The sequence below is a fragment of the Muntiacus reevesi genome, chromosome 2 (assembly GCF_963930625.1).
Source record: "Muntiacus reevesi chromosome 2, mMunRee1.1, whole genome shotgun sequence".
Lineage (NCBI taxonomy): Eukaryota > Metazoa > Chordata > Mammalia > Artiodactyla > Cervidae > Muntiacus > Muntiacus reevesi.
In genome coordinates this window covers 251,392,526-251,406,804 of record NC_089250.1, presented here as the reverse complement: position 1 = coordinate 251,406,804, position 14,279 = coordinate 251,392,526, and the positions used below count along the sequence as shown (strand labels likewise).

At 42.1% G+C, this 14,279-nt stretch overlaps 1 protein-coding gene and 1 pseudogene across 1 annotated transcript in view; both read right to left on the bottom strand.

The window, feature by feature from the left end:
* Positions 1–14,279, bottom strand: part of PKD1L3 (polycystin 1 like 3, transient receptor potential channel interacting) — an 81,875-nt gene that overhangs the window by 52,373 nt on the left and 15,223 nt on the right. The window contains exons 6-12 of the mRNA XM_065919345.1: positions 10,255–10,386; positions 8,181–8,357; positions 6,533–6,660; positions 6,306–6,432; positions 5,549–5,677; positions 4,968–5,199; positions 3,811–4,004 (exon numbers count right to left, since the gene is read on the bottom strand). Coding sequence (XP_065775417.1) covers positions 3,811–4,004; positions 4,968–5,199; positions 5,549–5,677; positions 6,306–6,432; positions 6,533–6,660; positions 8,181–8,357; positions 10,255–10,386 — 1,119 coding nt within the window. The remainder of the gene's footprint in view (positions 1–3,810; positions 4,005–4,967; positions 5,200–5,548; positions 5,678–6,305; positions 6,433–6,532; positions 6,661–8,180; positions 8,358–10,254; positions 10,387–14,279) is intronic.
* Positions 1,739–1,881, bottom strand: LOC136161937 (U2 spliceosomal RNA; annotated as a pseudogene).

Below are 14,279 nucleotides of genomic sequence, written 5' to 3'. Positions count from 1 at the left end.
GTGTTAATGTGGACTGGGACAGCTGATGGGCACAGCAGCTCGGCAGCTTTTAGTAAAACTAAAGTATAAACGCCCTGAGTCCTGAGATTCCAGTTCTGAATGTATATCCTGAGGACTCGGCACATGTGCACAAGCAAACGTGAACAAGGATGTCTCTGTCAGCATTGGTTACAGCTAGGAGAAATCAGACCCACCTCTGTGTCTGCTAACAGCAGAACATACAAACAAGTAAATAAGGAAGTAGGGGCAAACAGATGGACTACTATACAGCAGATAAAATGAATGGACTGAAGCTGGATATATCAGTGCTGAGTGAAGAAAGCAAGTTTAAAAGGATATAACAGTATGATACCATTTACACAAAGACCTAGAGCATGCAAACCGTCACTCACGAATCCATGTTTACCAATCTTCCTCACTAGGTACTGTCCTATCCATTGCTAGTTCCTATATGTGGGCTTTGTATGTAGAAGATGCTCAATACATACTTGCTGAAAGAATGGATTTGTTGTTGTTCAGTTGCTAAGTCATGTCCGACTCTTTGCGACCCCATGGACTGCAGCACGCTATGCTTCCCTGTCCCTCACTATCTCCCAGAGTTTGCTCAAATTCACGTCCATTCAGTCAGTGATGCTATCTAATCATCTCATCTTCTGCCACCCTATTCTCATTTTGCTTTCAATCTTTCCCAGCATCAGAGTCTTTTCCAATGAATTAGCTCTTCTCATTAGGTAGCCAAAGTATTGAAGTTTCAGCTTCAGAATCAATTCTTCCAGTGAATATTCAGGGTTGATTTCCTTTAGGATTGACTGGTTTGATCTCCTTGACAGACTCTCAAGTCTTCTCCAGCACCACAATTCGAAAGCCACAGTTCAGTGCTCAGCCTTTCTTATGGTCCAGCTCTCAAATCCGTACATAACTAACTGGAAAAACCACAGCTTTGACTACACGGACCTTTGCCGGCAAAGTGATGTCTCTGCTTTTTAATATGCTGTCTAGGTTTGTCATAGCTTTCCTTCCAAGAAGCAAGTGTCTTTTAATTTCAAGGCTGCAGTCATTGTCCACAATGATTTTAGAGCCCAAGAAAAAATGTGTCACTGCATATACCAAATTCCAGATAGTGGTTACCCTTTGATAAGAGGGAAGAAATGAGGTCTTTTCCAATAAGTCAGTTCTTCGCATCAGGTGGCCAAAGTACTGGAGCTTCAGCTTTAGCATTAGTCCTTCTAATGAATATTTAGGACTGAGTTCCTTTAGGATGGACTGGTTGGATCTCCTTGCAGTTCAAAGGACTCTCAAGAGTCTTCTCCAACACCACAGTTCAAAAGCATCAATTCTTCGGCACTCAGCATTCTTTATAGCCCAACTCTCACATCCACACGTGACTGCTGGAAAAACCATAGCTTTGACTAGACGGACCTTTGTTGGCAAAGTAATGTCTCTGGTTTTTAATATGCTGTCTAGGTTGGTCATAGCTTTTCTTCCAAGGAGCAATTGTCTTTTAATTTCATGACTGCAGTCTCCATCTGCAGTGATTTTGGAGCCCCCCAAAACAAAGTCTCTGTTCCCATCATTTCCCCATCTATTTGCCATGAAGTGATGGGAATGGATGCTGTGATCTTAGTTCTTTGAAAGTCAACTTTTAAGCCAACTTTTTCACTCTCCTCTTTCACCTTCATCAAGAGGCAGTTTAGTTCTTCTTTGCTTTCTGCCATAAGGGTGGTGTCATCTGTGAATCTGAGGTTACTGATATTTATCCAGGCAATCCTGATTCCAGCTTGTACTTCATACAGCCTGGCATTTTGCATGATGAGGGCGTATCAGCTATTAAACTGATAACTGATACTACACTTGATCTTAGCCAAAAGACAGGGAAGCAATAAAAGCTCTTTTATGCAAAATAAAGTCAGCCTCATTTACTCACCGCATATTTAATACTTGTAGAATTGATCAGCTTCCATGTACTACTTGCCTTATTTTATGTACCTTATCAGATTTACCATGGACTAATGTTTGGGCAAGAAATGACAAATCTAAAGCACGGGACTTCCCTGGTAGTAGAGTGGATAAGAATCTGCCTGCAATGCAGGGGACACAGGTTCAATCCCTGGTCCAGGAAGATCTCACATGCTACAGAGCAACTAAGCCCTTGTGCCACAAATACTCAACCTATGTGCTGCAACTACTGAAGCCCATGCACCTAGAGCCTGTAATTCCCAACGAGAGAAGCCACTACAATGAGAAGTCTGTACCCTGCAATGAAGAGCAGCCCTCTCTTGCTGCAACTAGAGAAAGCCCATGTGCAGCAATGAAGACCCAGTGAAACAACAAAAAAAAAAGAAAAAAGAAATCTAAAGCACAAGCTTGCTCAGAAGGGACATGCTCTCCCAGCCCACCACCACACACCTCCCCCTTTGATCTAGGTTGATTTATCTCCCTTCCGATGCTTTTTCTTTCTAGGCCATCCCAAACAAGGTAACAGGGGCACTGAGTTTATTGCCAGCTGAAATGGGAGAGAGGCAGAATTGGGCAGCTTCTACCTAAACAGACATTTCTCCAAAGGCATTCAGATGGCCAAGAGACACATGAAAAGACGCTCAAATCACTAATTGTTGTTTAGTCTCTAAATTGTGCCCGACTCTTTTGTGACCCTATGGACTGTAGCCTGCCAGGCTCCTCCGTACATGGGATTTGCCAGGCAAATACTGGAGTGGGTTGCCACTTCTTTCTCCAGGGGATCTTCCCGACCCAGGGATCTGAACCTGTGTCTCCTGCACTGGCAGGCAGATTCTTTACCATCTGAGCCACCAGGAAAGCCCCACTAATTATTAGAGAAATGCAAATCAAAGCTGCAATAAGGTGTGGCCTCACTTCAGTCAGAATGGCCATCATCAAAAAATATACAAACAATAAACGCTGGAGAGGATGTGGAGGAAGGGGAACCCTCATACACTTCTGGTGGCAATGTAAGCTGATAAAGCCACTGTGGAGGGCAACATGGAGGTTCCTTAAAAAACTGAAACTAGAACTACCATACGACCCGGCAATCTCACTACCGGGCATATACCCTGAGAAAACCATAATTCAAAAGGACACGCGTACACCAGTGTTTATTGCAGCACTATTTACAACAGCCAGGGCATGGAGACAGCCTAAATGTCCAAAGATAGATGAATGGAAAAGACGACATGGTACATATATACAATGGATATTACTCAGCCCTAAAAAGGAACAAAATCGGTTCATTTGTAGAGACGTGGATGGACCTAGAGTCTATCATACAGAGTGAAGTAAATCAGAAAGAAAAAAACAAATATCACATATTAACGCATGTATGTGGAATCTAGAAAAATGGTACTGATGAATTTATTTCCAGGGCAGAACTAGAGATGCGGATGCAGAGAATGGACATGTGGGCACAGGGGGCGAAGGGGACAAACTTGGAGATTAGGACTGACATGTCTATGCTTCCAGGCAAGATACCCTGGAGGAGAGCCTGGCAACCCACTCCAGTATTCTTGCCTAAGGAGCCTGGCGGGCCATAGTCCACTGGGTCGCAAAGAGCTGGACACAACTGAAGTGACGTAACACATAGACGCTTCCACGTGTGAAACAGAGAGCTCGTGGGAACCTGCTCTAAAGCGCAGGGAGCTCAGGCTTCGTGCTCCGTGAGGACCTAGGCAGGTGGGCGGGAGGGGATGTGTGTGTGGTTGATTCATTTTGTTGTACAGCAGAAACCAACACGATACTGTAAAGGAATCACATTTCAATGAAAACGAGTTTTAAAAAAGGAAGTGGGCAGCTTCTGACCTGGCAGCCGCTGCTCCTCCACATGCTGCTGAGGCTGTCCCAGAAGTAACACTGAGTGACGGCCGTGACCGCTGAGAACAGGCTGGCCGTCTGCCGGGCGCCCCCCTTGCTTCTATCCAGCACGGCCGTTATGTAGTAGGTGCCGACCCCAAACCGCAGCTTCTCTGGCGTCAGCACCCATGTGTATTTCTCATCTGAGGACAAACGAGAGTGCTTAGCTGCCTTTCAAAGGGGACAGAAAAATACCATCAGAACCTTTCTTCAGAATGTCTATTATTGTTATTATTTTACAAGTGGGGAAATGAGAAGCCTAGCATCACAGATGGTTTTAAAGAAAATGACTGGTGATATGATCTGGGGTTCTGGATGACTTCTGTTCCATTAAAAAAAAATCAAATCATATGCTTTTGATAAATGAAGATTTCAGTCTAAGGAATTAGAGTAAGTTTTCGAAAAATGAGATAATCACACATCAAAGTGAGTAGCTAGAAGACCTAGGTGACAAGAGAAACCCAAGGGCGACATGGGGCAGGCCCGGGGTAGCTCCGGTTCCCGGTCTGCACACTGGAGGCTGGGTTCAGGCCCGGCTCTGTCACCAGGTGGCTGCTAAGGGCTAAGGCAGGTCACCCAACCTAGTTTTCTCATCTTTCAAACACGAAATCTGGTCCGAAGGATCTCCAAGACCCCTTCCAGTTTCAGAGGGCATGATATTACTGCCAAGATCAGCAAGGAGGACAGAGTACATGCTCGGAATCAGGAAACAGCCTGCCCGTGATGCAGACACAATTTGTAGCTGGCCGCCCAGCAGTGAGAGGTGCTGGCTCAGCAACCCTGATTAACAGGAAGAGTCACCTGAAAAGTGATTACAAGAGTGCTGGTAAAACTGGTGAAATCCGAGTAAGATCAATGCATTGGGTCAGTGTCACTTCCTGGCTGTGACACTGAACTGGAGTTATGTAAGAAGTAATCATTAGGGGAAAGTGGGCAGGAGGCACATAAGATCTCTGGGTTTTACTTTTTTTGGGGGGGGGGGTTTACTTTTTATAACTGCATGTGAATGACCTCAGTTGCATTTTGTTATCTCAAAATAAAAAGTTAAAAAAAAAAAAAAAGAACAACATGCGTTCTAAAGTTTCTGACATCTGGTTGGGGCTTACCTTTCTGCGACACCTTCTCCTTCGGCAGGGAGAAGTTCAGGTGGAAGTGGGTGTGGTTGGGCTGGTGCTGGAACCCCAGGTAGAGCGTCAGTGACAGGGGGCCTTCAGGCTCTACGCACACTATCAGGGACTTCTCTAGGGAGGTGACGTTCACCGTGATAGTAAAATGGTCTGTGCTCACGTTGAGGCTGGTGGGGTGGGTTTCCATGCTCGCATTTCTCCAGAGCATGATCTAGAATAAGACAGCGTTCATTAATCTCCAAGTTTGAGGGTTCATCCATGGCTGCTTTTCAGACTCCTCCTTCGTGATAATGGAATAGAACCTGCTAGGTCTTCCTCTGTGAACGCTAGCAGGTAACACAGTGCCAGGGATTAAAATTAAGTATATAGTCTTAGACCTAAAACACTTTCCCCTAAGTGTGAGGGAGATCTCTTTGTAGAAGTTCCTAAGTAATGATGTGAATAACACAACGGCATGCCCATAAATCTAAAATGATTTCCTTCAGTTGCTGTAAATTTCCATCCTATTCTCCAGGAATTCCAATTTCCTTCTTTTTTATTCCCTAATAATCAAGTCATACCTCAATATCCTCCATTAAGTCATGGACTTGGAGCAATTTATGATTAGCGCTTAGTAACACACTGCCGACGCTTCCAACAATCTGCTTCTTGTCAAAATCTCTGAAGGGATTGAAAGCTAGTCCTGTTACCTAGAGACAAGAACATTTCAGTTTCTTCAACTGTCCACATATTTATAAATAATACTCTTACAGGTAATAAGGGATCAGATATCAAAGTAAATGTCAGGATTTCCCTTTGCTAGCATTTGAAATGAAATATTTCTCATCATAACATTCTACAAGGAAGAATCAGCTAATGAAAGATGAGTCATTTGCTTGAGACCCTGGGAATTACTATTTTTTTTTTCACCCCTGTACTTGGAGGATTCATTTTACTAGGAAGTAAGATTTCTGCTGTACAGGATAAGGCTACAATCTTACTTCTGTTTGTTAGGTGATTGCTGAAAGAAAATATGCTGACATGACTAGGCTGGTACATTGAATCGGTGATTAGAGATTTCCAGTTTTGTATAAAAACTGAAGAGTTCAGATCAGTTCAAATCATAACCCAAAAGCTTAGTGAAACCTAGAAGTCTGTTTAATGCTCCCAACCTCTACCAGGGGTCATGTTTAAGAGGCCTCCATTCCTGCCAGCATGAAACAGAAATTAGCACACATGACTTTCTCTCATTCTGTCTGCTCAGCCTACACTTTCACCCAAGTGCCTACAGCCATCACATCCCATGTTCGTTCTGATTGGAATCAATTTCCTACTCACTTGGACATCAACTCCTGGGTGTTTTTTCAAGAGCTCCTCCAGGGCGGACGCCGATGGAAAGCCTAACCTCACAGGGGCTGGATCACCGAGGGTGTAAGAGCTCAGAGGCAACGTTGATACGTTTTGCCTAAAGAAAAAGAAGTTGGATGGAAATCAATTGCCGTGTGTTCCCTAAAGATCCAAAGCCTAAAACGAAACTTTCCCCCCCTGTCCCTCCCTCTTGTTACCTGCTCAGCATCAGGACAGCAGTGGAAGAGGTCAGAGTCACCTCAGGCTCAGCACACCGATTCTGCTGCAGCAACGCCTCCTGGATCCTCCCAAGGCTCAGCAAGGACATTTTCAGTGTATTTTCTACCTGTGCTTAGAGAGAAACATCAACACCAAGTGACTTGAGTAACCTCAGTGTACTGTGTTAGTGAGACAGTGGTTTGAGAGGGAGGAAAAGGGGACAAAGATCTTGACAGTGATGAGATGAAAGGTGACACTCACTGGAAGGACCCATGGAGGGCACTTGCCATCTAGCTAAGGACGCATCATCCTTTGCATCAACCAAGAGGGCCACCCAGGGAACTGTTTCTTTGCCCCACAATATAAGCTGCCCGAGACCTGCTTATGATGAATGTTTTCTAAAAAGTTTTTCTTTGCAATGAAATTACACATATAATTCACCCATTTAGAGTATATAATTCAGTGTTTTGTTAGTATATTCACAGGGCTGTGCTACTATAACTATGATCTAATTTTAAAACATTTTCATCTTCCCTAAAATAAACCCAGAACCCAGTAGCAGCACTGTCCATTCTCCTATCCCCAGTTCCCACTCCCGCCCCCACTACTACTAGTAGTTACGTTTGTTCTTCAGTCGCTAAGTCACGTCTGATTCTCTGCGACCCCATGGGCTACAACACGCCAGGCTTCCCTTCACTATCTCCCAGGGTTTGCTCAAAATCATGTCCATTGAGTCAGTGATGCCAGTGAACTATCTCATCCTCTGTAGCCCCTTTTTCCTCCTACCCTCAAGTACTTACCTTAGCAGGAGGTAACTACTAAACTACATTCTGTGTCAATAGACTTGCCTCTTCAGGACATTTCACATAAATGGAACTATGATCTTCTATGTTTGCCTGCTTTTACTTAGCATAGCGTTTTCAAGGTCCATCCATGTTGTAGCTTGTATCAGTACTTCATTTTTGTTGTTGTTGTTGCTAGGTATTATTCCATCAATAAGGACATACCACATTTTACTTATCCATTCATCAGACCATGGACACCTGCACTGTTTCCATTTTTTGGGCTACCTGGCTATTTGAAAAATGCCATGAACATGAGTGTACAAGTTTTTGTGTGGACCTATGAGGATACATACCAAGGAGTGGACCTACTAAGCCTCATGGTAATTCTCTTTTTAACATTTTGAGGAATTGTCAAACCATTTTCCAAGGTGGCTGCATCATCATTTTACAATCCAACAACATATAAGTGTTCTAGTTTCTCTGCCTCCTTGCCAACACTTGTTATTGTCTGTCTGTCTGTCTGGATGTGAAATGGGATCTCACGGTGGTTTGATGTGCAGTTCCCTAGTGATGAGTGATGCTGAACATCTTTCTATGTGAATGGTAAAAATAATTTATTTTGTGGAATGTTTATTATATGCCAAACCCATTAGTGAACTCACTAGATTTCAGCACTAGGTATTCTTGGCTCGGTGGTGGGGTGGAGAGAAGACCTGGGCGCAGGCTTGATGGAGCAGTCCCCTGAGTGGTGCCTGTTTAGCTCAGCTTTCTAGAGGTCTAGGGAAAGGCCATGCTGACGCCTGATCTGTCAAGAAGAAAATGTCTCTAAACGGAGTTGGCCACTGGCACACACTGTACCCACCTGCTCAACGCTATGCCCATGTCTTCGCTGACTTGTTTCACCAGCTTTCATTATGTTGTTAAGGGAGTGGAAGAGACAGAAGGTCACAGGCGTTCTGGATCCTGGGTCACTGCTGTTCAGAAATGGGCTCTGCAGTAGCTGCTCATTCAGGTCTGCAAGGGTGTTGATGACCCTGCCCTGGAATTTCAGAAGACACACACACATCTCTGCACTGCTTATGACCACTTTAAATCTGGGTTCTCCTTATAAGGAGTTCTGTGTTCTTCACACACTTCCAATGCATTTTTTAAGAAGCAATATTACAACTTGGCAGGGAAGGAACATATATTGTTACACATTACCTACAGCAGGATGTGTGTTTCTGGTTATTCTAAGGAACCAACACAACCCTTTTCACTGTGATAAGATCAAATATCTAATTAACAGAAGCTTAAAAAAAAAAAAAAAGAAAAAGAAATGCCAAGGAAAAGAGCAATGCTGGCAGAAATACCAAGGAGACTATCACTTTATATTTAGGAGCTCCAAAGCACTGAAGATAGACTTAAAAGGGAGATCAAGGAGAATTTCTAAATGAAACAGAAAACACCAATTATCCTTTCTGTGAGTTGTTTGCAAGTAAAAAAAAAAAAAAAAAAAAGTCAACTAATAAGATGAAGCTGGCTGACAGATATTTAGTGAATATCCACTGCAGTTATAACAATTTTTGTTTTGAAATGTTATTTTCAAAGTTACATGTATTAAAGACCTCTACAAAATAAAAAATGCAACAAAATTAAAAAGACATGTTGCTAAAATATCAGCAACATATATAACAAAAGTTAATATCAATATTAAAGCTCTCTTATTATTAACAAATAAGAAAATAACCAAAAAATCCGCAGGGGAAAAATGAGTGAAGGACATACAGAAGCAATTCAGAGGACAAAAAAAAAATGGCCAATAAATATATAAAATTATGTCTGACCTCTTTAGTGATAAATAAAATGCTCTTCTTTCTTTTCTAAGCCTTTGAAATTGGTAAAAGTGAGAGTGTGAGGACGCGGCTGGTGAGAATGTAAAATGGTGCCTTTTAGGAGGGCGATTTTGTCATTGATTAAAAATTTAAGAGTTCATCAATTCTGTTTCTCGCTCTCCATCCCAGAGGGATGTTTGCATAAGCACTCAAAGATGTAGGTACATGGATGTTCATGGATATGCTGTTTACAAGGGTAAACAAATGAAAAATATTCAAATGAGCATTAAGAATAGTGAGTTCATGTCTATATGCTGCTATGAAAAGATATCCATGGCAGAGTATTAAGTAAAAAAATTAAAAGCAGAAAAATGTATATATTAATAATTTAACCCCATTTTTGTTAACACAAAATAGCAAAGCTGTGTATGTATAGACAAAAGTCTGGAGGGTTACGCATAACAAATTACAGAGAGTAACATCTAGAGAATGAGATTGGCAAGAAGGACCAAGATGGTGAAGGTTTCTACTTCTTAATGTTTTTGTTCTGATTTTTGCGTAATAAGCACATACTATTTATGTGATTAAAAAGTCTAACTAAATCAACCCAGATTGCACCTATGTGCTTATAGCAGAATATTTAAAATATAAGAAATGGAAAAAAGGAATTTAAAATTCTCACTAATCCTACTACCTTAATTTACTAACGTGTAAGAAGTAGAAAAGAGACATGACTAGTTAAGGGGAAGTAACACTGGCAAAGAAGGCTGTCATAAATACAAATATCACAGGGTTTTTGATGCCTGCTACCTCAAGAAGTGGATCTATTTTTGTCTCCCAAGATTTCTCCTAACAGATGTATCAAAAAGGCAGTAACTTGATAAATAGACAAAAGAAAATAAACACCGCATATCTGAGAATGTCATCACTGATTATTTATAATCTTCCAATTTGAAGGTATTTCAAATATCTGCTAATATTTGAATCTCCACAAAAAACTTTTACAATGTTAAATTCTGCACAGGGCACAATCTCCAGATGATCTATTTTCTATTTTATTATTCTTTTTCTCTTTTTCATTTCCTCTTCATACCTCCCCCCGCCAAGTCGCCCTCTGCTTACCTGAGCTGACTCGGAAAATCCTGGGATAAAGGCTGCCAGTCCCTCGAGGATCTCGCAAGCTTTCTGCAGTTTGTTGTGAGTGTGCAAACCAAGAACTGCTTTGCTAAAGTTCCCTGTTATCTCATCTATGATCTATTGAAAACAAAGAGTTTTCTCAAAATTATTTATATAAAATTACTGCACTTTAGTAGTTTGAGCCATTATTTTAACAAGAGTTGACTTTTGATAATATTACAAACACTACGAATCAGACTCTCCATAACAGTTACTATTGATACTCTCACAAGCTGTTCTGCAAACAGAATTTATTTTCACCTCTTTATACAGTAGAGAAAATGGATAACCAGGTTATACAATGACAGAGCCAAGGATAAATGAAGCTGGAAATAAGACTTATAAGAATAAGCTAAAGTCTCATGCCATGATTAAAAGTGAGGCTCACACCTCCTGCTGCTGCTGCTAAGTCATGTCAGTCGTGTTCGACTCTGTGCGACCCCATAGATGGCAGCCCACCACCTAGAGTAATGCAAAAAAAAACCAAACCCAAAAATGAACAAGTTGGACCTAATTAAACTTAAAAGCTCTTGCACAGCAAAGGAAACTAAACAAGGTGAAAAGACAACCCTCCAAATGGGAGAAAATAATAGCAAATGAAACAACTGACAAAGGATTGATTTCCAAAATATTACAGCAGCTCATGCAACTCAATACCAGAAAAACAAACCCAATCAGAAAGTGGGCAAAAGACCTAAACAGACATTTATCCAAAGATGACATACAATTGGCTAATAAACACAAGAGAAGATGCTCAACATCACTCATTATTAAAGAAATGTAAATCGAAACTACAACGAGATACCACCTCACACCGGTCAGAACGGCCATCACCAAAAAAATCCGCAAACAAACGCTGGAGAGGCTATGAAGAAAAGGGAACCCTCTTGCACTGTTGGTGGAAATGTAAACTGATACAGCCACTATGGAAGACAGTCTGGAGATTCCTTTAAAAAACTAGAATAAAACTACCACACGACCCAATAATCTCACCTGTGGACATATACCCTGAGAAAACCAGAACTTAAAAAGACACATGTACCCCAATATTCATCGCAGCACTATTTACAACAGCAAGGACACGGAAACCACCGAGATGTTCGCTGACAGACGGATGGATAAAGCAGGCGGTGCCTATACACAATGGAACACTGTGCTTAGTCGCTCAATCGTGTCTGGCTCTTTGGGACCTCGTGGACTGTAGCCCATCAGGCTCCTCTGTCCAGAGAATTTTCCAGGCAAGAATACTGGAGTGGGTTGCCATTTCCTTCTCCAGGGGATCTTCCCTACCCAGGAATTGAACTGGGATCTCTGGCATTGCTGGCGCATTCTTTACCAGCTGAGCTACCAGGGAAGTTACCACAATGGAATATTACTCAGCCATAGAAAGGAATGAATTTGAATCAGTGCTAATGAGGTGGATGAACCTAGAGCCTATTATACAGAGTGAAGTAAGTCAGAAAGAGAAAAACAAACATCGCATATTAACACATGTATATGGAATCTAGAAAGATGGTACAGATGAACCTATTCACAGGGCAGGAATAGAGAGGAGACTTGCGGACACGGGGAGGAGGGGAAGGAGAGGGTGGGACAAATGGAGAGAGCAACATGGAAACATATACACTGCTGCTGCTACTGCTAAGTCACTTCAGTCGTGTCCAACTCTGTGCAACCCTGTCCCTGGGATTCTCCAGGCAAGAACACTGGAGTGGGTTGCCATTTCCTTCTCCAATGCAGAAAAGTGAAAAGTGAAAGTGAAGTCACTCAGTCATGTCTGACTCTTCGCGACCCCATGGATTGCAGCCCACCAGGCTCCTCCATCCATGGGATTTTCCAGGCAAGAGGACTGGAGTGGGGTGCCATTGCCTTCTCCAACATATACACTACCATATGTAAAAGAGAGAGCCAGTGGGAATTTGTTGTAGGACTCAGGGAACTCAAACAGGGGCTCTGTGACAACATAGAGGGGTGGGATGGGATGGAAGGTGGGAGGGATGTTCAAAACAGAGGGGACACATGTATACATATGGTTGATACACGTTGATGTAAGGCAGAAACCAACACAATATTCTAAAACAATTATCCTGTAGTTAAAAATAAGTTTTAAAAAGAAAGGATCACATGGAAATAAAAACTAACTCTTCTAGGGACTTCCTAGGTAATTCAGTGGTTAAGACTCCATGCTCCCAATGCAGGGGCACAGAACTGATCCCTGGTCAAGGAACTAAGATGCACACTGCATGGTGCAGCCAAAACAGAACAAAACAAACCCAGTCTTTTCTATTTGGAAGTATATTTAATCTTTCAGGTTTCCCACCCTGTTTATTTCCCTCAATTCAAGAGTTCATGTTCGAGAAGGTAGTACCTGAAATACCACTTAGCAGGAGGTGGAGGCAGAAAACCTCTCTGAGAAAACAAACCCAGAGCACTGTTTCTGCCCCAAGCCTTAAGAGGTCATTGCTTTCAAACTGGAAGTCCAACCCTGAGAAAATCCCTCTTTACACCAATGACTTGGTCCAATTACCAGAGAATACTCCACTTACAGCTGAATTCAATCACATTCAATAAATCTTTATTAAATGCCTACTGTGTGCTGCCAGACTCAGGAGTTACAGCACTTCCAGTCAGCTGTGGTCCTACCCTCACAGACCACACGATTGAACAGGGGTCGGGAGGACCCCCTGGAGAAGGAAATGGCAACCCACTCCAGTGTTCTTGCCTGGAGAATTCCATGGACAGAGGAGCCTGGTGGGCTACAGTCCATGGGGTCGCAAAGAGTCAGATATCACTGAGCGCCTAACACTTTCACTTTGTTATCTGAACTCCTACATACTTGGCTATTCTATCTTTTTTCTTTATCTAAATTGCTAACTGAATGTTACTGATCTGTAAAAGTACAGTTAGCTTTGGTATAGTAACCTGGTATTCAGCAACGCTACTAAATTCTCTTAATATTTATAGTCATTTATTTGTAGACTCCTGGAGAGTCTACACTTCAGATTTTCCTTTGGTTAAAGAAAACAAGTCTAGAAAAAGAAAAAAGAAAACAAGTCTGTTGAAATGACTGTAGGTCAGTTTCTCCCCAGGGGAATACAATGCCAGCAGAGACAATAGTGAACATCTAGCTTCATGAATGCAGATTCAGAGTAAACAGGATTCCTCTTTAACAGGGAAATGTTCGCATGTAAGTAGAGCTTGTGTTTAAAAAAAAAGATGGGTAGAAGTAGGATAATTTTCTTCAGTCAAAATTATCACGATGGCTTTGCTTTATCTTAAAGTTTGGGGCAAAGGGGGAAGAAAGATAAAAAAAAAAGAGCTGAGACGGTGAGGAGGAGGAGATGTCAGAAGGGTTAGCTGCTGCTGAAAAAGTGGGGCAGGTGAATAAGGCTTCCTCCTCGCCTGAAGTACTAAATAGAATGTCATTAAATAATAAGACATTAAATCCTGAAGTGGGTATAAAACCCATTGTGGAATATTTCCATAGACTTGCTTAGCTCTGAATTGGGATACAGGCTTGTCTGTTAGGAGAGGAACCTTTTTCCCTTCTTCCCTTCCAGGTTCTTCAGCTGCGCTAATAATTAAGCCAACATAAAACCAATTAACAGGAGAGAAACAAATGTAATTATGTATGTACAGGAGTCCCAAAGATGGGAGTTTCACAGACAGGCCACTGAGGTTTAGATGCCATCCTGAGCTAAGGGGAAGGGGCCAGGGGTCTGGGACTTCGGAGTGGAAGAAGACACTCACAGAAAGATGGGAAGAGGAAAGGTCTGGTAAATGCATGCTTGTCACGCCATGCAGAGAAGTGTTTCTAATGTAAGAAAATTTATCGTGGTAACATTAATAGCTCTCTTCCTGGTTTGAGTTTCTAATCTAATTTCTTTCAGGCAGTGAAGAGGGAGGTAAAAAGTTCTTCTTGAGTCTGTTGGGCCTTAACTGTCTTCAGCTTGAAATAATCCAGGTTGCCA